The following is a 26,575-nucleotide window of genomic DNA, read 5'->3' as shown; positions in this document are numbered from 1 at the left end:
CTCTTGTTGTTTCTTTTGATAGTGGGCTACTTAGAGCCCAAAAGTTCAACATTTGAAGCCCAATAACCCTCTCCAACAGCTATGGGTGCAATGATACTAACATGAATATACGAGAGCCCATAAGAATTCTGCGGTTAAGCATATGAATATAAGTCTACTAGGCAGCTCAAAAATTACAAAAAAGGGAAGCTTTTTGTTTTTTTCTTTTTTAAAGAATGTAAACCGAACTTATTTTCAATTGGCTCAGGTATGATCACATATATATATATTTTTTTATTAAAGATATGAGGCTCGAACCCACAACCTCTTAATTGAGTATAGAAAGACTATGTCATTTGAGCTATTATTCATTGGCTGATCACATATATTGACTACATGCATTATTAAATGTTAATCCATGATTGCAAATATAAGTCCTATTTTTGTATCATTAGAAGACTCAGGTGCCTCAGCCCCCCACTTTCTTCATTAGCTCCGAAGTACATCCACATGCCTAGTTTTGCATATTAGACGGTTAAATACATTATATATGCTAATTACGTCACTCTGATGCAAGACATGATTATTCATCAGGGTGCAATGGATAATAATTAGGTTTATTATGGTGGTCACAAATTACGGCTAAAATTTTTATATATGAATAATTTGAATATGAAATACAAAAATATTTGATCATTTTAGTGTTCTACACAGTTGTAGTAATAGTACAAAATGTTATTGATGTTGTGTAATAATTTTTTTTTTTTAATTATGAAAGAACAAAACGTTATTGACGTTTTGTAATAAAAAATATTATTTTAATTAAAAAACACAAAACGTCAATGACGTTTTGTAAATGACCATAGTAGTGTTTAACACACAATTTGGTTCATCATGAAGGATTTCACCCATACTAATACAATATTTAAAAGAAAAAATTCACAAATTACACATGATTAAGTAGAATGGTATTTTTAATATTTATATTTAAATAATTTAATAAGCAAATAATTTATAGCTATGATAGAAATGTTCATATAATTAATAGAGAAAATAAGAGATCTCTCATCTTTTATTTCGCAGATATTTTTGTCCTTGATCATTTAAAAATATTTTTAAATTTTTCACCTCTTTAAAAGTTGGACAAATTAGTCTCTCCCTACAAATACTTTCATCGGACCCAAGTTTTAAGGAGAGACTAATCTGTACAATTTTTAAGAAGGTAAGAAATTTAAAAATATTTTTAAATAGTTAAAGACTAAAATGTTAGTAGAATAAAAAATCAAAAATCTATTTCTTCTTTTCTCTAATTAATATACTATATTTGTGTGTTACATACAAAAAAAATGTGTAAAAATTTATATGTAATTATTTTTTATATAAAGATAATAATTAAGAATTATTAATTTAATATATTTTATTAAATTATTATCAAATAATTTTTAATTATTAATTTTATATGAATACAATTCCATATGATTCTTTACTCAAAATTTAATTATAATCTGAAAAATCGTGACTAATAAATATTGATCACAAGTTCACAACTATAAAACCGTTGACTTTTTGTTTAGCTAGTGGCTTCCTATCATATAAGTATATAACTTCTAGTTACACATGAAAAGAATTAGTTAAAAACATTTATATAGTATGCATTAAATATATAGAAGAAGTTTCCTATTAATAAGTTTACATAGATGTGAAAATGACATTATTGAAGGTAGTAATTAAAATGATGGAAATCAACTTGGAAATGATTGGTTTAGAGTGCGGTAGAGCACTTTAATCAACGTGGGAGACATTATTCTTGCTCCATCCTTGCTCTCCTTAAACCCTACAACAAATCTTCATCAGTCAAACCACTTCTCTCCCCAAAATGCATACAAGCTATATATTTGGTTTTCCTATTTTTGAGAAAGAAAAAAGGAAAAAGAAAAAGAAAGAAAAAAAAGTATATATAGTTAAATATATGGATGTTTTAAATAAGAGTAAATACTCCATCCGGCCTCTGACAATTATCTTGAAAGGACAACGAGGCCCCCAAGAAAAAAAAACACTCAATCTGGTCTCTGATAATTTTTTTTGGGACTGATTAGCTCATGTGCAAAAAAAAAATAACATTAATTTCTTTTTGGCACAGGGACCTCGTTGTCCTTTCGAAATAATTGTCAGCGGCCGGGTTGGGTCTTTTTTTTTTGTCAAGAGCCGGATTGGAGTTTTTTTTTTTTCGGAGGCCTCGTTGTCTTTCGAGGTAATTGTCAGGGCTGATTTGAGTTTTTCTCTTTAAATAATATATGCTTACAAATGGAAGCACTTCTCTATATTTATACATACCCTCTGCACTAACTGAGGCAGTTATCCGTTTCATGCTTTTTCTTTGCCTTGCCTGCATGATATAGAAACATTCCGTATTATCACCGGTAATGTTAGGTAGACAAAAAAAACAGACAGAACTTGTCTTATTTAGTATTAATTAATTGTCGCAACAATTAATGAATGATAAATAAGACAAGTTATGACTTTTTGGTTGATTTTTTTTTGTTACCAAACATTTCCGATTATTAATTAGTTACATTCCATTCTTTGTATGTAAAATAGTTATTATGTTTTCACTTCTGCCATTATGTGAAGTTTCAAGAATAATAATTAGTACATAGTTTATAGCAGGGTTGCTTTAGTGCTGGATCATCAATTAATGGTGGAGGATCCTGCCCAAATATCATTTCACAACTCATGTCATCAAAATCTGCAAACCAAAATGTAAATATATAAAATCATAAGAAAGGGCTACTATTATTTATATGTGCTAACACTGTGATTTCCATGATACTCAACTTAATATATGCTATTATTAGTAATTTTCTTTGTATGAAAAAAGCATCCACTATGGAGTATTTCATGTATGTTTCTAATTCTCTCATCAAGTCTCAACTGATTTTCGATGGGTCTAGCTAGCTATTTACAATTTTGCACCCAATAAAATGGTATATGCATGCATATGGTGGGGTCCTCCAATGAAATGATGAAGAGATTCATGAATTCCCACAATTTAGTGGAGGATTAATTGCAGACAGAAAATAATCTTTTAAATAAGAAAGAATCTTTCTGTTGTTTTTGCCTTTTGTTGGGCTTATTAAAATATAAAAAAATGCTATTTATCTTTTAAAATTTAATTTTTTGTTCGTCTTTTTAAGAATTTATTATTATTTAATTAATTTAAATATCCACTTTTACGTATTAATTGTTCAACAAATTAAAAAAATTATTTATTTTTATTTTTTCTCTAAAAATTAAATAAAGACAATATTTAAAAGATGTCTAATTGCATTATAAAATAAAATTATCTTAGATTTTTTTTCAACACTATTCACCTTTTTTATTACTATTTACATTTAAATTTGGGAGTCAAATAAATACATTTTTAACAAGAAAATAAAATATTATATAGATAATATGTACACTTATATGGTTGTATGCGAGCCGGATCAATATTAAAATACATGTATGTGTCAAGGTTGTTGTGATAAACACAAAGGATATGGATGTCCATGCAAGTGACTCAGTTTTCATATTACCAATAGAGAATGAAATTAATATGGGTTGAAAATATTCCTCCAATATGCTTATAAATAGGAGGTTAACCTCCGTTGTTAATACACACACAATAATAAACAAATACTCTCTCTTTATGTTGCAATCAAATACTCTTCTCTTTATATTTCTTCTACAATTCTTTCTCTTCTTTTATTTTATTAGTATTCTAAATTCTCTTTTCTATTACTCTTTACATATAATATTAATAGCAATATTAATTATCTTTATTATATTGAGATAGTAACAATAAACATATGCAATTCTCTCTCTCTTTATTTTTAATATTTTTTTCTATCTTTGTATATATATACACATTACAACATATATTATTATTATATATATATAAATTATTATTGAGCTAATTATTTTAATACTAGAGTCTTCTATTTATACATCTTTATATATATCTTTTATTTTACAACACGTTGTCAGCACGAGACTCTGATCAAATTCCTAGAAAGACTCAGGTAACAAATTTTCATTATGTCGAAACTCTCTCATCTTGAATTCAATGCTCTTGATATATCTGGAAACAATTATTTATCATGGATACTAGATGCTGAAATCCATCTTGATTCAATGGATCTTGGAGATACCATTAAGGCTGAAAATAATGCATCCCAGAAGGATAAAGCTAAAGCCATGATTTTCCTTCGTCGTCATCTTGACGAAGGATTGAAAAATGAATATCTTACATTAAAAGATCCTGCAGATCTTTGGAAAGACCTTGAAGAAAGGTATAATCATCAGAAAACGGTGATACTTCCTCAAGCCCGATATAAATGGACGCATTTGCGTTTACAAGATTTTAAATCTATAAATGAATATAATTCTGCAATGTTTCGAATCACCTCACGAATGAAATTGTGTGGGGAAAAAATAACTGATCATGATATGTTGGAGAAAACTTTCTCAACCTTCCATGCCTCGAATGTGCTCCTGCAGCAGCAGTATCGAGAGAAAGGGTTTAAAAAATATTCTGAGTTAATTTCTTGCCTTCTTGTTGTTGAACGCAACAATGAGTTGTTATTGAAAAATCATGAAGCGCACCCAGCTGGCGCTGCCCCATTTCCTGAAGTAAATGTGGCAAATTACCCCAGAAGAGGTAAATGGCAAGGTTTTAATAATAAGAAAAATTATGGAAAGAAAAAGAATTATGTTCAAAAGAGAGGATCTCACCAGAAGTGGGATAAAGAAAGGAATATCGGGCAGAATAAATCAACCGAGGAGAAGTGTTTCCGCTGTGGTGGAAAGGGCCATTGGTCACGTACCTGTCGTACCCCAAGGCACCTAGTCGATCTTTACCAGGCATCTTTGAAAAAGAACGACAAAGGAAAGGAAACAAATTTTGTTTCAAATGATGCTGAGAACTCCACCACTCATTATGATGTATCTGATTTCTTTGAGGATCCTGAAGGAAATATTGGTCATTTGATCAATGATGAAATAGTTTAATATGTGGGATTGTGAAGTATATATGTAAATAAATAATGTAAAGAACTTATTGTTAAGTTTTATTTTCTATGTATTTAAGTTTCAAATGTGATGTACATAAATAATGAAATATTAATGTTTATGAATTTTAAAATTATTAAATGTGTCAAATTTTAAAATAAAATTTTAGTATATGACATTATTTTATGTACAGTATTTCTTAGAAAAATAATTCTGATCAAGTATTCAATTTATCTGTGCATACTACTCATTTTATTATTATTTGTTTTTGAAGAGAATGGCAAGGATATGTAATGAAGATGTATGCCTTGCGGATAGTGCAAGTTCACACACTATTCTCAAAAGTGATATATATTTTACCCATCTTGTGCCAAAAGAGGAATATGTTAATACTATTATTGGCTCAGGCAATGTGATAGAAGGCTCCGGAAGAGCTATAATTTTGTTTTCTGGAGGAACAAAATTTATAATAAATAATGCACTATTATCTACCAAGTCTCTGAGGAACTTGTTGAGTTTCAAAGATATTCGCCGAAATGGATATCATATTGAGACTATGAATGAGGAAAATCATGAGTACTTATGTATCACAACTCATGATTCAAATAAGAAAGTTATATTAGAAAAGTTACCCTCACTTTCATCTGGGTTGTATTATACTAAGATTAGTGCAATTGAATCACATGCCACTGTAAACCAGAAGTTTACTAGCCCAAATGAATTCATAACTTGGCACGACTGTTTGGGTCATCCGGGAACAACCATGATGAGAAGAATTATTGAAAACTCTCATGGACATTCACTAAAGGACCAGAAGATTCTTAAAACTAGTGAATTTTGTTGTGCTGCATGTTCTCAAGGGAAGTTAATTTTAAGGCCATCACCATTAAAGATTGGATTTGAGTCCCCTGAATTCCTAGAAAGGATTCAAGGTGATATATGTGGACCTATTCATCCACCATGTGGATCTTTTAGATATTTTATGGTCCTGATAGACGCATCTTCGAGATGGTCACATGTGTGCTTATTATCTTCTCGCAACCTGGCGTTTGCGAGATTACTAGCTCAAATTATTCGATTAAAAGCACAATTTTTAGAAAATCCAATCAAAGCAATTCGTCTTGATAATGCTGGTGAATTTACTTCCCAAGCTTTTGATGCTTATTGTATGGCTAATGGAATAAGTGTTGAACATCCAGTGGCTTATGTTCACACACAAAATGGGTTAGCAGAATCACTTATTAAACGCCTCCAATTGATTGCTAGACCTTTGCTTATGAGAACAAATCTCCCAACCTCGGTTTGGGGGCATGCTATTTTACATGCCGCAGCACTCATTCGTTTGAGGCCAACGAGTTACCATCAATTCTCTCCTATGCAATTAGCTTTTGGCCAGCAGCCAAATGTTTCCCATTTAAGAATATTTGGGTGTGCGATATATGTTCCCATTGCACCACCTAATCGCACCAAAATGGGATCCCAAAGAAAATTGGGGATATATGTTGGATATGATTCTCCCTCTATAGTGAGGTATCTTGAGATACAAACTAGTGATGTGTTTAAAGCCCGGTTTGCAGATTGTCATTTTGATGAATCAAAATTTCCAACATTAGGGGAAGAGAATAAGCTTCCTGAAAAGGAGCTTAACTGAAATGCATCATCATTGATGCATTTAGATCCTCGATCAGGGCAATGTGAACTGGAAGTTCAAAAGATTATACATTTGCAAAGAATAGCAAATGAATTGCCTGATGCATTTTCTGATACAAAGAGGATAACCAAATCTTATATACCAGCGGAAAATGCCCCAATTCGAATTGATGTCCCAGTAGGACAAGTAGCCACTGAAGCAAATTCATGCCAGAAGCATGGCAGGGCGGAAAATGTCCCAATTCGAATTGATGTCCCAGTATGACAAATAGCCACGGAAGCAAATACACGCCAGAAGCGTGGCAGGCCTGTCGGTTCCAAAGATAAAAATCCTCGAAAGAGAAAAGAGGTAAATACGATTCCTGTTGAAAAAGACATAGTAAAGACACCGGTAGTTGTCCAAAATTATGATATAACGCCAGAAGACGTTCAGGTACCTGAAAATTGTGAAAATGACGAGATCTCGATAAATTATGTCTTTACAGGAGAGAAATGGGACCGAAATAAGACAATTGTCAATGAAATATTTGCATATAATGTGGCATTAGATATCATACATGAAAGTAAGAATCTTGAGCCAAGATCAGTCGAAGAATGTCGACAAAGGAATAATTGGCCAAAATGGAAAGAAGCCATGAAGGCTGAATTAGACTCACTTGCAAAACGTGAAGTCTTTGGACATGTAGTCCATACACCTGAAGATATAAAACCTGTTGAATATAAATGGGTATTTGTGAGAAAACGAAATGAGAAAAATGAAGTTGTGCGCTATAAAGCCCGACTTGTGGCACAAGGTTTCTCACAAAGGCCTGGTATAGATTATGAAGAAATGTATTCCCCTGTAGTGGATGCGATAACATTGCGCTATTTGGTCAGTTTATCTGCATATCATAAACTGCATATGCATTTAATAGATGTGGTAACGGCCTACTTATACGGCTCATTAGATCGGGATATCTATATGAAAGTCCCTGAAGGACTAAAGATATCTAAACCATCTAGTGAATATTCGCAAGGGTTATACTCAGTCAAATTGCAAAGATCTTTATATGGTCTAAAGCAATCTGGACGAATGTGGTATAATCGTCTTACTGAGTATCTGGCCAAAAACGGATTCAAGAATGATGATATATGCCCGTGTGTTTTCATAAAGAAAACTGCTTCTGGATTCATTATAATTGCTGTGTACGTTGATGATTTAAATATCATTGGGACTCCTGAAGAGATTCCAACAATTATAAAAACTCTAAAAGAAGAGTTTGAGATGAAAGATCTTGGAAAGACTAAGTTTTGTCTCAGCCTGCAAATCGAGCATATAAAAGGTGGGATCTTTATTCATCAAACAACATACACAGCAAGGATCTTGAAAAGATTTTATATGGATAAGTCACATCCATTAAGTACACCAATGATCATAAGATCTTTGGATGTGAAAAAGGATCAATTCCGTCTTAAAGAAGAAAATGAAGATATCCTTGGTCCTGAAGTACCATATCTTAGTGCCATTGGAGCGCTAATGTATCTTGCTAATAATACGTGACCTGACATATCATTTGCTGTGAATTTACTAGCAAGATATAGTTCCTCTCTAACCAGAAGACATTGGAGTGGAATCAAACAAATCTTTCGATATCTCCATGGGACGGTTGATATGGGATTGTTTTATCTCTATGGATCCAAATCACAACTAGTTGGCTATGCAGATGCTGGATACCTGTCTGATCCACATAAATGGAGATCTCAAACAGGATACCTGTTTACATATGGTGGAACAGCAATATCATGGAGGTCCACGAAACAGACGATTGCTGCAACATCCTCTAATCATGCCGAAATACTGGCGATTCATGAAGCTAGTCGCGAGTGTTTTTGGCTGAGGAGTCTGATCCAATATATTCTGTCATCATGTGGACTGATTGATCATAAGATAGCTCCAACTATCCTGTTTGAAGATAATACAGCATGCATTGCTCAACTTAAAGGCGGCTACATCAAAGGTGATAGAACAAAGCATATTTCTCCCAAATTCTTCTTCACTCATGATCTTCAAAATCAAGGGACAATTGATATCCAACAGATCCGCTCAAGTGATAATCTGGCAGATTTATTTACAAAGTCGCTCCCAAAATCCTCCTTTGAAAGATTGGTACATGAGATTGGGATGCGCCGATTTCGAGACATCAACTGATGTCGACAAGAGGGGGAGATTGTACTCTTTTTCCCTTGGTCAGGTTTTTTTCCCATTGGATTTTTCTTGACAAGGTTTTTAATGAGGCAGTCCCTATCACTAAAGGATATTGTACTCTTTTTCCTTCACTAAGGTTTTTTTCCCACTGGGTTTTTCTTTAGTAAGGTTTTAACGAGGTAATAATCCTGAATGGTCATCCAAGGGGGAGTGTTGTGATAAACACAAAGGATATGGATGCCCATGCAAGTGACTCAGTTTTCATATTACCAATAGAGAATGAAATTAATATGGGTTGAAAACATTCCTCTCATATGCTTATAAATAGGAGGTTAACCTCCGTTGTTAATACACACACAATAATAAACAAATACTCTCTCTTTATGTTGCAATCAAATACTCTTCTCTTTATATTTCTTCTACAATTCTTTCTCTTCTTTTATTTTATTAGTATTCTAAATTCTCTTTTCTATTACTCTTTACATATAATATTAATAGCAATATCAATTATCTTTATTATATTGAGATAGTAACAATAAACATATGCAATTCTCTCTCTCTTTATTTTTAATACTTCTTTCTATCTTTGTATATATATACACATTACAACATATAATATTATTATATATATAAATTATTATTGAGCTAATTATTTTAATACTAGAATCTTTTATTTATATATCTTTATATATATCTTTTATTTTACAACAAAGGTGATATATATTATATATATGATCTAATTTAATGTGTGTTGACTATCATCTAGTCTCTGCATTAATGAGGATATATACTTACTAGGGACCATGGTAACTGGCATACCCATAGAGTCCTTTATAAACGATTGAGTTGGAATTTTACAGAGATTAGTACACATTCCTACAAAATTCATCTCTTCTAAAAACCTGCACATACATACATATATAGTTAAATAATGATATACAGTTAAACAAATTAATTCACAAAATTTTAATTAGTTATTTCAGTAAAATAATTATGAGAATGATGAATATATATATAGTAACTAATCATGATTTTAATTAGGGGTTCATATGACTCGGCCTGGTTCGAAGGCCTGGTCTGGTCCTGAATATTTTAGGGATTAATTTGGCGTGATTTCATCGGATTTAGAATTGGGTAAGGGTCTCAAAAATAGACCCGGTCATTATTTCGGGTCGGGTCTGTGCCATAGCTCGGGTTACCCAAAGTCGGCCCGGTGGCCCGGTCATCATACACAATTAATATTTTGTGTTATTAGTAATGGATCATGACTATTCTTATGTGGAATTTAAGTATTGTAAACTTTAATATTTTGTGTTATTAGTCATTATAAGACTATAAGTTAACGTTTTATATTTAGAATGCATAAGACTTTAGACTAATGCATAATATTGTGTTATTTGTATTGATTTAAATATTTGGTATTATTAAACAATATTAATATTGATTGTGGTTATACTTTAATATTGATTGTGGTTATGCTTTAATTTTGAAGAAATGTTGATTCTTGTTATATTTTTTTAACTGAATTTTACCATGTTAAATAATGATTGGAATCTTAGAAATTTGGATATTTTCACATGCTAACTTACAAGAAGGTATCAACGTAATATAATGTTAACGGCCCGGTTTTCATCCAGTTTTCACCCGGTATAATTGTGGCCCGAAAATGTATTGGTTTTATCGGGTTTAGGACCGAATTCGATCTAATAAATAAACCCGATATATATTCCGAACCGGACCTGAATCAAACCCGACTTCACCCGGCCATGTGCACCCCTAATTTTAATATTGAAAAGAACTTAATTAATGTGGTTATCATAAGTCATAACAATCACGATAGGAAATGAGAAATAGAGAATGGGACATGTGGGAAGACCATACTTGCAATCATAGATTAATGTGTCTTAGGTTGGTGAATTAGAGACCATTACCATGCATCTTTTTATTTGTTTATATATTTTTTGTGTTAATTAAAATATAAAAAAGAAAACTAACCTGCATTTTTTGAAGTAAACCACGTTTTTTTCCTTTCTTCCGTTGACCTCCGATTCTCTAACCTTCTCATGGTGAAAATAATGATAATAATGATAATCATTTCATATTCAATTTCTTAATATCATAACCTGAAAAGTAAAAAGATGCCTCCATATCCATGGGTCAAATAGATTATCAAAGAGTGCTATACATTGTGAGGAGTTAAAATATTATTCTTTTTGGTCTAAAAAAAGTGTTGAATATGCAAGATGGATTAATTTGGAATATGTTAAATAATCATGTAGATGCATGGTTAAAGAACATATATATAGGCAATAACATTAAAGAACATGATTATTTGTAATTTGTAAATTTTGAAGATTGATAAGATTGCCAACATACCGGATGGAACATACAACTTGATCAATCTTATGTTGAGATTTTCCTCTATCATCATTGCCTATATATATGCATGTTATTAAGACATTTGCTATTTTTGTAAGTTTTTTACTTTTTTTTTTTATAGAATTTTAATGTAAGAGGCAAAAATTAGAGAGAAAATCGTTAAAGTTTCTCATAATATATTAGAGAAAGTCTAGAGGGCCAGCAACTTTTTAAAAAGTTGGCAATCATTTAACCATCAAAAGAAAATTGAATGATCTCATATCATTAGATTTAATCTCACACCATTAAAAACACTATTGATGGCCAATTAATAATTACAAAACATAAAAGTTGCTGGCCCTAGCATTCTTCAATATATTATTTGTATGAGTTTAATTCATAATACATAGAAGAGTATTATAGATTTATCTGTATATTTTGAAAAATTATAAACTTTAATACTTAATTATACTATTATTATTATTATTATTATTATTATTATTATTATTATTATTATTATTATCTAAACTTATTTAATTTTGTTTATTTTTATCTAGACATTTTTTTATCTGGTCTTAAATTCATATTTTTCTTAAAATACATAAAAAATATTAAAAGATTTGTTAATGCTAAACAAAAAATTTAATATACTTATTTTTGTGTGTACACGTATTATTTTTTTCTAAACTTTTCTGGTTATATTATTTTTCAAACTGCAAAGTTGGGTAACAATTTCCATTTTTTTCACTATTGGAACTATTTCCTATAATGATGTATTCTGTGTCTAGAGTCTATTTAAGGCATTAAGTGGATTCCATTAATTAGGTCACTAAACTCATGAGTCATGGTGAAGATGCAGGGTAATCGTACATTCCATTTCCAGTGAAAGGCATAGTTCAACTGCATCTCTTTTTCTGGGAGCTAGCAACCTTTGAAAAATGCAGCATCCAATATGAACTTGTAAATTGTAATAACAACCTATATACTAGTATAAGGCTATGTTAGGGTCTTAAAACTAATATATCTTTTCTTTGAGTGTAACATACAGATATAATTAAGAGTAAATGTCCTTTCCGATCTTTAACCATTTGTCCGATAGATTTTTCACCTTCTAAGAAATCTAAACATCCAAATCGGTCCCTATCTACTTTGAGTAAATGGTCTTTTCAGTCCCTAACCAGAGACTGAAACGTACATATATCAAAGTAGATAGGGATCGATTTAGGTGTTTAGATTTCTTAGAGGGTGAAAAGTCTATCAGACAAATGGTTAAGAATTAAAAAGGACATTTACTCTATAATTAATTAATATTGTTCGAGTTAGAAGTTATGGATATGGAATAAAAGAGTAACTCTCATATAAATTACCTGAGAGGGGCCAATTAACCAGGCAAAGAACAAGGTGGTAAAAGCTGCAAATACTTGTCTTGTGAATTTCGATGGTGGTAACATTTTCGTCTGCCATTAGTCATAATAATAACAACAAACAATAATTACATAGAATTTATGAATATACATAAAAATGCTGGTTTCTAAACTTTCTCGAGATAAGTATTATTAGCAAGGAAGTACTGACGAATGAAAATATGAAGTTTGGTAAGGTTGTGTGAAGAGCTTGAATGACAAGCTGTCGTTGCTGAATGGGATCGAATTTCTGGGAAGCCACCGTAGCTGCCTCTACGAGGCTCTCATACCCGCTCTTACTGTTCCTTAATCCTGCATGTTTGTATGCCAAGATTATTGAATTATTCAATGAAGCTGTATGCATGTAATTAAGAATGTTACCTGTGGCATCTTGAACACATTTTGAAAGATGGTTTATGGCTAAGCGATCAAACCAATTATCTTTGTGGATCAAACTACTAGATTCATCTGAAGAGGAACGATGATGCCTTGTGTGCATCGCTACTATAACATCTGGTTTACGTTTCATCATCAAGTGTGCTTTTGATGAACACCGTATACGTAGTAGTGTGTTGTTGTATGGAAAAAACTTTGCTTCCATCGTTTAATTTGTGATGATCACCGATGATGAGTGATAATTACTTAATTTGTTATATGTTTCAGTTCCGTTTGTATTTATATATATATCAAACAAATGAAGATTAATTAGGTATGTATTAACAAGATTTACTAATATCCTACCACATAATAATACAGAGTAATTTATTTATGGATATCAAAATAAAAAAACACTTATTTATTGAATTTTTTTATATTAATTTAATAATATCCAAACAAACACTTATATCAAATTGAAATTAGATATAAACTTTTTTAGTTTTGTTTTTTGCAGAAATTAACTATGCGTCTGAATTTCTTAACCGCTTCACTTCATGTTTGGCAATGTTTTTATCCTCTAAACACATGAATGATTTCTATCTTCAATCAACGTTTATAAAAAACTATAAATTTTAGCTTTTTTATTCACTTTGTCATGTTGGACTGAGATTTATGTTTTATCTACCAATTATGTCTTTCATTGTTCATATATTTATTGTTTTTGTATAATATTTTTTTTAATACTCTTTTATGCATATTATTATTTTTTATAAAACTTCTATTATCTGTTGTTTATGAGTTCTTTTACTGTTATTGTTATTTCTTTTTTGTATAGAATATTTTTTTATTATAATTCTATTAATCCTATTAAAATACTAAAGAGTACTGAGAGTACTAAAAAAATATTAAAATTTATTTAAATATCTAAAATAAAATTATAAGATAACATAAAATAATTATTTAAATTCATGTCATTTTCTGTAATTTTTTATCTAAAAGTGATTTTGAATAATGTAATCCAAACAATATTTAATTTATTATAATATATTTTAAATAAAAATTACTAAATATAAACTACTTTAATACTAACTCACTTTTGATAAAAATCAATTTTATAGAAACCTCCATTTGCGAACGTTAATCCAAACACACACTCAATTAGGGGTGGCAATATGTATTCTACCCGCGGTATCCAACCCGACCCACCGATCGGGTAGGGTTGCCAACCCGATCCGCAGCGGATAGGGTAGGGGTGCCGGTAGGGTTCTCATGCGGGTCGGGTAGAGTGCTGGTTGAGCCTCAATTTTACGCGACCAACCTGCACTCTATATATGTTTATATTATATACTTATACAACAATATGTTTTAAGTGGATGTTGAATCAAAAACCTCTCACTAAATGCAAAAAATCCTTAACCACTAAAAGAAAATCATTAATTGATAATTTAATATTTTTTTACATAAAAATCAATTCTATTTTAAATTATCATCAAGTTATATAATAATGTTGTATATTTTTTGTAACCCGCGTGTAGGATCGGGTACCCACGGGTTAAGAGCGAGTAGGATTAAGGTTGGGATATTCTCAACTCGCGGGTAGGGTTAGGGTTGGATCCAAACCCTACTCTACCCTATCCATTGCCACCCCTACACTCAATCTACCACCAAGTGCTATCTCAACTTGGTAAGGAGAACTAAATCTTAGTTCAACAAAACCAAATTACACAGAAATATTTTTTGATTTTTTTTTATGCATCTCTCTTCTCTATTCTCTCACAGCTTTTTCAACTCGCGTTCATAAATCTTTTTCTCAAATATAGAGAGATGACATTAGATAAGCATAGCAAAAAAAATCTAAAATGAAACACAAATTGAAGGAAAAAGAATTCCATTCAAGTGTTTTAAAATGATATTTTTGTATCACTCTATTTGTCTTGTTCTCAAATGATGTTGAGTAGACCACTTTATAGGATGATGCTTGCTCTTGAAATTTAAACACTGCCTCTTCCAATTTCTTTCTTGATTCCATTTGTCTTCATTGGCATGTAATGCTCTAATTTTTACATTTTGCTCCACTAATTCTACTTGTTTGAGGAGCTGCTCCACCACCTTTATTTTCTTTGAATCTACTGTCTTCTTTAGCATGCATAACGTTTTTATTTTCGGGTCATTATAACTGCTGCTCATTATTATTCTTCATTTTTGTTTTGCTCTATCCTACTTTGCTAGTAATTTTGTTGCTCATTAAAATGTAATGAGTTGAAATTTTAGAATTGTGATATTTGAGGTTGCTGAAGCAACATGAACTTGGGGTGAAGAGTGAATAAATAGGTCTATATTATTATTTTTTTTGTCAAAGTTATGCAATTTCATTACTAAAAATTGGTCCAATTTGGACAGATAGAAATTGTAATAAAGAGAAAAAAAAAGTTCCAACTTTAATGCTGGGTTGAGAAACACCGTGGAAAACAAAAAAAATACTTAAACATAAAGAAAACTAAAAAGGTAAAATAAAAACTCGAGGGTCTCATCTTCTCTCACGCATATTTTTTCTGGCCATCTCCACCATAATTGAAGGGGTAGTTCTACCTTCAAATACTTAGGCGTTTCTCACTAACCAGATTTGTCATAAGAGGTCTGCTGCTACTGCTCTTTTTTCGTTCAAATTTTCCTTCATTCTCAGTTCTTCTTCCAGCCGAATCCAACACTTTCATGGTTCTAGAGCTTGAAGCGGCCATGGCAGATTTGAGCATTTACAAGCTTCAATCACATTTGGACACTCAGAAACAATGAAAAATACTTTCTTGTGTTTGATTGCATTTTGGACACCAGGATTCAATAGATTGTATTCTGACGTTCAACCTTTCTTTAGCAAAGAGTCTTCCATGCATCAGTTTCCAGAACAAATTTTTTATTTTCGGTTGACAAATAATTTTTCATATGCTTCTCCATAAGTCCTTTCTTATGCATTGTTCTAGCAAGTATTCGGTTGACAATTAATAGGCCTACATTATTAATAGACACATTAAACAAACTTAAACTTTTAACCCGATAAATATTTGTCATCATTTATATAAATTCAAAATCAATCTTAACTCAACAAATATAAATAAAAAAATGATTTAAAAATGAGATTGAATAAAATATTTATAAAAATTAATCATTAAAATAGATAATAAATTAAAATACTTACTTAATAATCTAATTTTGTACCTGAAATTTTTATTACTTATTTAGAGTACTTGCTTAAAATATTTTATATATAGAGTACTTATTTAGTAATTCAATTTTCTCCAATATATTAAAAACATATTATTTTATTAAATGTATATTATTTGCCAAAATTTTTAAAATTTGTAGGTTTTATATTTTTTATCCCACAATCCCAGTATATAAGTTTTATATTCTTTTAAAAATTTTGTATTATACTGACTTAAAAACAGAAAGACAAAATTATAACTATGTTAACAATCTGATAATTTTAGTATCTATATAGTTTAAATAAATATATATATATATATATATATCAAATTATTTTTTCAATTGGCATGGGTGTAAATTTGTAGCACATTCTGTAAGCTCTGTGTAAGTTAATTGGGCCTTTTTTTAAGCAGAAAAAGATCGAATTGGGCTGGTAACTTGGACCTAAAGATAGGATAAGATTTCAGTAAGGAAGGATAGAATTTGGATGGCTGAGACTGGATTATTTCTTGGGAGTAAGCTTCGCATTGTTCAATTTTTAGTTCGTTAATTAGTTAACCGTCTTACAAAGAAGAGGATGACCACCACTGCTACCACTACTGGCACCTTCTTGCCACCGACGGTATGCGCTTTACAGAATCATCATTCATCAAAATACGCTAACTTAGTGGTATCTCTGCATCGCAATACCTTTGGATTTCGATTTGGAAATACAAGATTACGGTCAACACCTTCCCATAGGCGTGTGGTGGTTGCGGTGACTCAAGGATCAGCAGAGTCCAACAAATCCGACGAAAATATTCCTTCGTGGGCAAAGCCAGATTCCGATGAGCCTCCGCCATGGGCTCGTAATGAAGCTAGCGCATCTTCTTCTTTGCAGCAAGGATTTCAAGTTCCATTCTTCATTTACTTGCTTGCCTCTGCTATAACTGCTATTGCCGCAGTAATTAGTCTCTAATTAAACTCTTTCCCGTTTTAATTTGAAAGTTAATTTGACGGTGGTTGTTGATTGAATTGACAGATAGGTTCGATTTTCGAGTATGTGAACCAAAGGCCGGTGTTCGGAGTTTTGGGATCAGATAGCGTGTTTTATGCTCCCTTGTTGGGTTTCTTTGCCTTCACCGGCATTCCTTCCTCGGTAACTTCATTTCCATTACAAGTTTATTTATACACTAATTAAGTTAATGTCTGTTTAACAACTAAATTTTGATAAAATAAATATTATTTAAATAATATTAATTAAAATATCTTTTAAATAAATTACTAAAAATACTATGATATTAAATTATAATATTACTCTTTTAAGTATATTTAATTTTGTTGATTTTTTAAATATTTTTTGTTATATATATTTTTAATATTCTTAGTACTAATTTTAGTACGCTATGATTTATTATTATTATTATTATTACTATTATTATTTAGAATTTTTTGTTTAATTTATTTTATCTAATGAAATTAATAAATTATATTATAAAAAATAACAATAATAAATATAATACACAAAATTTATAATTATAAAAGTGGTTAAACATTAATTAGTGAACACAACTAACAAAAACTTAATCTTTTTTGGGTGCAGGCATTTCTATGGTACAAATCTGTTCAAGCTGCTAACAAAGAAGCAGAAGAACAAGACAAGAGGGATGGGTTTTTTTAGTAAAGGAAGATATAAATAGGGGAATGAGATGTTTGCGTTAAATACCAAAGTAAATGTAAGCATAAAACTTAATGCCACCGCCTTTAAACATATAAATTGTATACATATTATTTGAGTGGTTCTTTGAGTATATATAAATGTTTTTTTATTTTTTTCAAAAGTATTAGGTGTTTAAGTCTTTTGATAGCTAAATTTAATTAAGTTGTTTAAAAATAAAAATTTATATATTTTTTATTTAACAATTTTTGCTGCTTTTTTTTCTTATCTTCTCTCTTCCTTTTTTAATGTTGTTATTGTCGTTATTATCGTTGCTGTCACCATAGCTAACTTCTTTTAGATGCTATTGTTGATTTTGTTTTTAATTTTTTTTTTCTCGTCATCCTCTCTTATTATCATTATCATTGTCTTCATTTTCTTCTTCTCTTATAAATGTTCAAAAAATTAGAGCACAAAAATTTTGATATACAATACATAAATTTTAATGTATAGTATATAAATTTTAATATATAGCACAAAATTTTTTAAGGATTATATGTCCAAAAAAATGACACCCAACTAATAAATTATGCATAACAGATAAATTTGTGTGAACTGCACAAAAATTTTGTTGCATAGTATAAATTTTTTTATGTTTAGAATACAAATTTTTGGAAGACTACATACCTAAAATATTGACTCATCTAATTAACAAAATACATTAATAGCAAGAGTTTATGTTATGTGCAAAGATTTGTATGTTATGTGCAAAAATATATATACCATGGGTAAAATATTTGTACTACATCGATAAGTTTGTGTTATGTGCAAAATTCTATATTATATTTTAATAATTTATGTGTTATATCAATAAATTTTTGTGTTTTCTAATAAAGTTTTGTGTGCTGCAAAAAGTGCGAAAAGAAGAAATAGTAATGTATGCATTTTTTTTTGCTGGTCTTTTCACAACTTAATTAAACTTGGTTATAAAAATCTTATACACTTAGTATCACTTTATTTTTTAATTTTTTTTGGTTGGATAACAGGGCCTAAGCCCAGAAAAAAAACATAAGGGTTACACAGGGGGCAGATTTCCCCTTTACATCTACTACTAACAGGAGAACTAACTCAATTGAGGTATATCTAGAAAACAAAAATCTGAATTAGATGCTAGTCTTTTTTGGCTAGATGATCTACACTTGTATTTTCCCTTTACACAGGAGTAGCATCACTGAATTTTTAATGCTTCTTAGTTCTTCCATCACGTTTGGGTTTCCATCTCATTTTGGGCTTCTTTTGGGTTTTCATTTATCGGGCTTCCTTTTCCTTATGTACAAAAATATTTGGGCCAAATAAAAAATATGTTCCCTGTTTAAATCATGTGGGACTGCTCTATTAGGTCTAATGTAGTACCCAAACGAATGGATATTTTTGTCTTTTTAAAATTTTATTGGTGACTAAAGTGAATTATTTTCCAAGTAGGATGTGTAAAGATATATGTGGGAGGAAAAAAATAGGAATAAAAAAGTGGAAATACATTGATATTTTGAACGATGGAAAGGCATGCAAATTAATCCTATTATAGCTTAAATAAGGTTTTGGTATCTGTAAATTTTTTTTTTGATGTAACACGCCAAAAATTTAATGAAACAAACCAACAGTAGGGACTAAAACTAAAAATATCAAATGTTTTATGGGGATAAAAAATTATTTAAACCTAATTTTATCAAGTAGATGCATGGGGCTTATTGCTAAAAAATTGGGGCTTACAATGCGTCGTTTTCTTCTATTTCTCACCTACCTAAGAGTTATGAGATGAAAAAAGTTGGTCCGATAAGCTTTTTTAACTATATATGTTTTTAAAATATTATTTGTACGCTAAAATTACCACTAATATATTTATGTATAAATACATATTTGATTTTATAAAAATATTATTTATACATTAAAATTAGTCACTAAAATTAGTTACTAATATATTTGTGTATAAAATATATGTATGGTTAATTTAAGGTAAAGTATATTTTTTGTCTTTAAAATTTGACAAAAATTTAAAAAATATTCCTAAATTTTATTTTATTTCAATTTTGTTCCAGAATTTTCGATTTGCATCAAATATACACCCGGCTATTTTTTCAAAAAATTTAAGGTCAATTCAACAACAATTTCATAAGAACAACCCTCAACACAAGCAAATCAAGCATAATTTTCATGCATTATTGTTAGATTAGTCTTAAATTTTTTGAAAATTTAGCCGCTGAGGGTATATTTGATACAAATCGAAAACTTTTGCAACAAAATTAAAAACAAAATTTTAGGGTATTTTTGAAACTTTTGCCAAACTTTAGGGACAAAAAATATATTTTACCCTTTAATTTATTTTTAATGTGTATTTGTATTCTAAGATGTATTTTATATTGGTGGCTAATTTTAGTGTACAAATAACATAGTCGATGATTTAATTTATTTTTAATGTGTATCTATATTTCAACATATATTTTATATTAGTAGCCGACTTTAATGACTAATTTTAATGCACACATATAGTATAGTTTATGTTTTTTATTTTTCCAGTTTTGCAAGGAAATCAAGTTTTTCTAAAACCAAAATTAGTTAATAAAGTAGTTGATGAATAAAGGACTAAGAGAATAAATGAGAAGGAAAAAGAATATTTGTTAATAGCTGACAAAAAGAAAAAAAAATGGTTCCCAATCTTTTCTTTATTTTGTTCATTCTGCTTTGTTAAGTTTATTGTTCTTGCTTGTTCAATTAAACAAAGGAAATTAGTCTCTTCTATATTTCTTTCTTCAAATATCCTTTCAACTTCCACTACCAAACAAAGTCTTAAAGTGTGTGTCATGAGAAGAAAGTTTGTGTTAATCTGAAACTCACTAACATTGCTTTAAAGTCTAAGTAAGTTGTACGTGATTAAGCATAGTTATTAGAAAAGTTACGTTGGTAAAGTTTCAAAGCACATGAAAGTTTACTCTTCCCGTGATCCATGTTTGGAAGGGTTTCTTTGCAATTTGATGATGAGAATAAAAGGGTTAAAGTCTAAGTAAGATGGAGCCTCCTTTTTTTTCACCCCCTAAAACAAGGAGTAGAGAATTTTTCAAACAACCCCAAAAGAAAAAGAAGATAAGAATAATAATACACTATATATGATGAATTGAATTGATTGCATGAAAGCACCACGTGAAAAGTAAATTACTCATTAGAGAAAAACCCACAACCATCATGCAGTGGGCGGTTTTGACAATATTTGCATCCAGAAAGTGCGCAAAAATCAAAAGTTGTATGGCACAATAGTGTCTTTGGTTTTAGATCAATAATAAAGACTTACGTCTAATTAACTTCATATAAAGTTAATAGCTGAAAGTCATTGAATGATAATTTAGTTAGCAACAATGCTAGAAAATTAAGAGAGTATCAGCCAAAAATCAGTCAAATGTTTTTGAGTAAATCCAAAACCTCTACGTGGATGGTGCTTATACTAGGCATTAGGATGTTTTTTTATTAAGTATCAAAATGTTTTTTTTTTTTCATACTAAATGGATGTTCTTTTATATATTTTATAAATTTTTTTTATATACTAAGAATCGGGATGGTTGGAAGCAGAGTTCCATGATTCCCGCTCCTATTTCTCCAACGTATCATTCAGAATTTTAATTTGGGATAAGAAGTAATTAATATCAAATATTATAAATTAAAAACAAATAAAACTAATTAAATATAATTATAAATTAGTTAAATTGTTTACTTTTTGGCTGATCACCTCTTGGTTCCATATACTTTTCCTTTAGTTAAATATATCAAAGAGAAAATCTTGGCCCGCAGTTCTATTAAAATCTAACCAACATTTAATCAGCAAAAAAAAATGAATAATTCCATACTTAGATATTATTTCACATCATTAAAAACACTAATAATAACTAATTGATAATTACAAATTACAAAATTTACTAGTCCTTTAGCACTCCTCTATATCAAATCATTTAACGACTCGCAGTTATTAATTTCACATCAATTTTAATGTATGTACCCAAGTTTCTACCTAGATCGATACACACTACAAATACGAAAAAAATACAAATAAATAGTATGTTCGGAATATAAATTTTGTAATTTTTTCCCATAAATTTTTAAAAATCAAACGCATCCTTATGATGAATAGAGCAATGGAATTATATACATATCATTGTGAAAACATTCGTGGTTTCTCGTTAACGAAACCATCAAATTATATATATGGTTGAAACAAAATGTTTGTTTCATGTCTAAACTCTAAAGCATATGGTAAATAAAAACAACATGCATGCTATATATGTTTCTATAGATTTTATTGTGTTGCAAAATGCAGAATAATTAGGTCTAATATGTGGCAAGATGATAGAAGGGTGCACTTGGCTAATAAATAGTGGCTTATGTTACGTGTACACTAAAATCAGTCATCACTATAAAATATGTGTTGAAATACAAATACACATTAAAAATAAATTAAATCATATATTATTTATATATAAATATATTGGTGGTTGATTTTAGTGTATAAATAATATTTTTCATAAGTAATAACACAACAAACACGTTAATGGAGATGTGTGAATGTGAGTGTGAGTGTGACCGTGCAAACTCGCCTAACTCTCTTTACCTAAAGTCATCAATACATGAAACTTGATGTGATGCTTTTTACTTTATCTGCTTTTCGAATTTTATTTCACTTGATCAACATTTTAGTTTTTACTCAATTAACAAAGGCTGGACCTATTTCACTAAATTTAACTCGTGGCAGTTGGGCTACCACTCAATAACTGTAACTGATAGCATAAATCCAATCTGATTCGAATCCAATTAGAGAATGAGCTGATTAATTAATTACTTTTACCGATGCAATAATAATATTATTTGAGAACTACTCAGATAAAACGTCTAAAACGTGATTTTATAAATATATTTTTTAATAATTACAAGTTAATATATATAATTAATTAAATTGTATTATTTTTATTAAAATTAGATCAGATAAATTAATTTGACTAAAAAAATGATGAATCAAATTTTGAACTAATCTAAATTAATATTAATTTTTTTATGGAAAATGATTTCAATATTCTTATTATAAAAAGTGACAAAAATACTCTTATTATATATTTTAATTTTGAAAATTTTAAATTCTAGCTCTTTATTTCTCTGCCGTGATAGAGTTAGGATTTAGAGTTTTCAAAATTTATATATATATAATATAAGTATTTTAGTCATTTTCTATAAAAAATAATATTAATTTAGATTGATTCAAAATTTGATTTATAATTTTTTCAGTCAAATTAATTTGTCTAGCCTAATTTTAATGAAAATAACACGATTTAATCGATTATATATGTTAAATTTTAATTACTAAAAATCATCTTTAAAAAAAATGTTTTAGACGTCTTTATCTGAGTGACTCCCATATTATTTTCTTTTCATAAAATCTCAATAAACACATTTGTGTATCACCATATTTTTGTATGAAAAATATTATAATATCAATAAAATTTATTGTATTTTGGTCAGTTATTTAAAAATAAAATCTAAAAATATATTATTAAATTACTAAACTAAAAAATTATATATTAAACTAAAAAAATTAAAATAATAACTAAAAGTACTAATTAAAAATACTAAATTATATTGGTCCTTACCTTTTTTTTTTTCCTTTTCCTATTCCAACCCAATCATATGGATTATACAAATACTAGGGAAAAATGCATACCGAGCTTGACGAAGCTATTAACTTGGCTACTGCTACTTATTTTTTTCGCATGAAACGGATAAAGGATTTTTTTAGAAATAAAATAAAAAAAATCATATTTTCTCAAATACTATTTTTGAACTTTAATTTTTTAAATATATTTTTTTTTGTTTAGAGCAAGTTCGCTCGCACCCCTAGTATAGAGTTCGTTTCACCCCGCGAACTCCCTTTAAATTTTTTAAATTCCACGTTTTTAATTTATTTTAATCCATTATCATCATCTCCAAATAATATATAGATCTACAATACTATATAGGAGTACACAAAAATATACAAACAAGCATGGCTTATTCAAAGATTTTTTTAATTATAAATTAAAAAAATAAGCCATATTTAACAATGACAATTATTATCATCATCTCCAGAAATACACAAATACACCGAAATAAGTCATATTTAATAAGAATTTTTTTTAATTATAAATCGTATTTTATTTAAAAAAATAAAAAATATAAATAAATTGTTTCAAGAATTTAATGTTTTGAATTTTAGTGACAATCATTATCATCTTCTCCAAAAATATACTATTTTTAAACTTTAATTTTTTAAATAAATTTAATATTTTGCTTTTTCTTTTTAGTAACATGGGATAGCTAGAATTTATCAATAGTTAACTGAGAATTCATGTTTGAAATGAATACTCTAGAGAAATCGAATAAGATAAAAAGCTTAATCAACAATGATATGTATATTTATATAAGTTTAACAGTAAGGCAAGGGGACAAATGGACAATATCTAGACATAAATTTTAACAAGAAAAGTTGTGTCATTTTAGTTAGCAATTTAAAAGAAAAATGATCCTTTAGTATCTTTTCTTTTCTCTTCTTTTTTATTCCTTTTCCATTGGTAATTAATATATCCCATCATCATAATAGATTATATTCCTAACATCTATATGTGGACTATCCTTATAAAATCAAAATTTGATGTAGACAACATAGTTGAAGTCATGACTAATGGCCCAACACTCTATCTTTGATAAAGTGGGGAAGAATAGGCTCCCAAGTCTTCTTGCTTTTGTTGCTATTGATGGGGTACAAAAAACGCGTCTCATATAATATTCTTCTGTTGCAATGACACGGGTAAAGCAAGTAGAAAATTGGTGCTACTAACAATTCACTGTCTATTCATGAATAGTTTTCGGGTGGAATAAAGCAATTCCAATGCGCACGACCTTAATACTTTGGATGGAAGATGAAAAAATGAGAGAAAAAAAAGGAAGAAAATAAAATAAAAAAAAAGTGATTTATTTTATGTTATTTGAATGAAAAAAAATGGGTGAAAAAAAATAAAAAAAAAATCATAACTAAATAAAATTATATTAATACTGTTTATTTTTCTTTTGCTTTAATGTTAACACCATGGATAAATTGGTAATTTGACTTTCATTTTAGAATTGTCATCTATTTTCATAGTAAGTTTGAAAGGAAAAATTGGGGGTGGGTTTTATGCCACTATTTTCCCTTTCCTTCCAATGGAAAAGGAAGTTTTTCATCTGTTTTTTTTTACATTTTTTTTCTTTTTGATTTTCATTGATTCAAAAACTTATGAATGATAAAATAATTTATTTTTAGTAAAAAATAGTGAATTTTTTCACTAAAAATAGCAAATCAAATAAAAAAAATTCACTATTTTTTACTAAAAAAATTATTTTATCATTCATGAATTTTAGAAGGGATGAAGATAAAAAAAATTAGTCTTAGTTTATATATTTTAGTACTCTGTCAATACTCACTCTTTGATTTGCTATTTAGTCTCGTTTTAATAAGAAATACAAATAAAAAATTATTATATGCATATTTATATTTTTTATTTTATTCATCAAAATTATGATGTTATCACTATTATTTATCCAATCAATCAACTATAAAATACAAATAATTTTTATTTTTTGGCATAAAACAATAAAGTTGCACAAATAAAAAAAATTCGTTTAGCTAGAACCTCAAATGCAAATCAGCAGCAAAGAACATAACCCATGTTTCAAACTCTCCTAGTATCTCTTGTATGGTTGATATAAATAAAAGAGAATGAAGTGATTGTTAAAGAGAAAAATATATAATTTAGTGAACTTTTGGCTAAAAATAAATTATTTTATTATTTATAAATTGTAAAAGAGATGAGAATAAAAAAAATAGTCTTGATTTATATAATTTAATACTTTGAGTATTGTATTTTTTTAATACTATCCTCCCCATCCATTTGTGAATAAAACTCTACCTCTCTACATTTGGCCCCTCCATGGTTTATATAGGGAGCCCATTGACACATACTAAACGTAAACCGCTATAGGCACCAGCGGTTTACGCACGCACACCGATCTACATAAACCGCTGCTGGCAGTAGCGGTTTATGACCAACCAAAAATACACATAATCCGCGGCTATTACTAGCGGTTTCTGTGCAATTGTAAACCGCTACTGTCAGTAGCGGTTTATATAAAATAGTGAAACAATGTATTTACGTATCCGTTTTTGAAACAATGTATTTACATAAAATTGGGGTTTAAACAATTTAAAAACGTAAATTGCCCTAAATAATTATTAAATAATTAAATAATAATTAAGTTAGTAATAATTATATTAAATAATTATATTTTTATTTAATTAATAATTTATATTAATTATTTAAATAATAATTAATTAAATAATTAAATTACAATTAATTTATTAATAATTATAATAAATAATTTGATTAAATAATTGAATTTTTATTTAATTAATGATTTATATTAATTATTTATATCATAATTAATATTAAATATTATTTATATTATTATATTAAATTATAATTAATTAAATTTACTCACACTAAAAAATAAATTTAATTTTTACACCTTATAAAATAATTTTTGGTTGAGTTGGTTATTTTTATTTTTAAAATTTAAAATGCTAACCACATTATTAAAATTAGTAGTTATAAAATTAGCCATTGAAAACTACCC

The 26,575-nt window shown here is 28.9% G+C and overlaps 2 protein-coding genes across 2 annotated transcripts; one reads left to right on the top strand and one right to left on the bottom strand.

The window, feature by feature from the left end:
- Positions 1-2,281: 2,281 nt before the first annotated feature.
- On the bottom strand, positions 2,282-13,405 carry LOC107646209 (beta-carotene isomerase D27, chloroplastic). Its single transcript, XM_021105756.2, has 7 exons — positions 13,006-13,405; positions 12,797-12,936; positions 12,589-12,678; positions 10,859-10,920; positions 9,659-9,765; positions 2,633-2,725; positions 2,282-2,365 (listed from the first exon to the last, which is right to left on the bottom strand). The coding sequence occupies exons 1-7, from the start codon at positions 13,223-13,225 to the stop codon at positions 2,322-2,324; spliced, it is 756 nt and encodes a 251-aa protein (XP_020961415.1). The 5' UTR covers positions 13,226-13,405; the 3' UTR covers positions 2,282-2,321.
- A 3,282-nt stretch (positions 13,406-16,687) lies between these two features.
- LOC107647876 (uncharacterized) lies at positions 16,688-18,023 on the top strand. Its single transcript, XM_088491446.1, has 3 exons — positions 16,688-17,146; positions 17,225-17,341; positions 17,786-18,023. The coding sequence occupies exons 1-3, from the start codon at positions 16,781-16,783 to the stop codon at positions 17,861-17,863; spliced, it is 561 nt and encodes a 186-aa protein (XP_088347572.1). The 5' UTR covers positions 16,688-16,780; the 3' UTR covers positions 17,864-18,023.
- Positions 18,024-26,575: the final 8,552 nt, after the last annotated feature.

This window comes from Arachis ipaensis, chromosome B6 (genome assembly GCF_059453495.1).
Source record: "Arachis ipaensis isolate K30076 ecotype BB chromosome B6, ASM5945349v1, whole genome shotgun sequence".
NCBI classification, from domain to species: Eukaryota; Viridiplantae; Streptophyta; class Magnoliopsida; order Fabales; family Fabaceae; genus Arachis; species Arachis ipaensis.
Note: the sequence above shows the minus strand (reverse complement) of the source record. Positions and strands in the feature narration are given on the sequence as shown.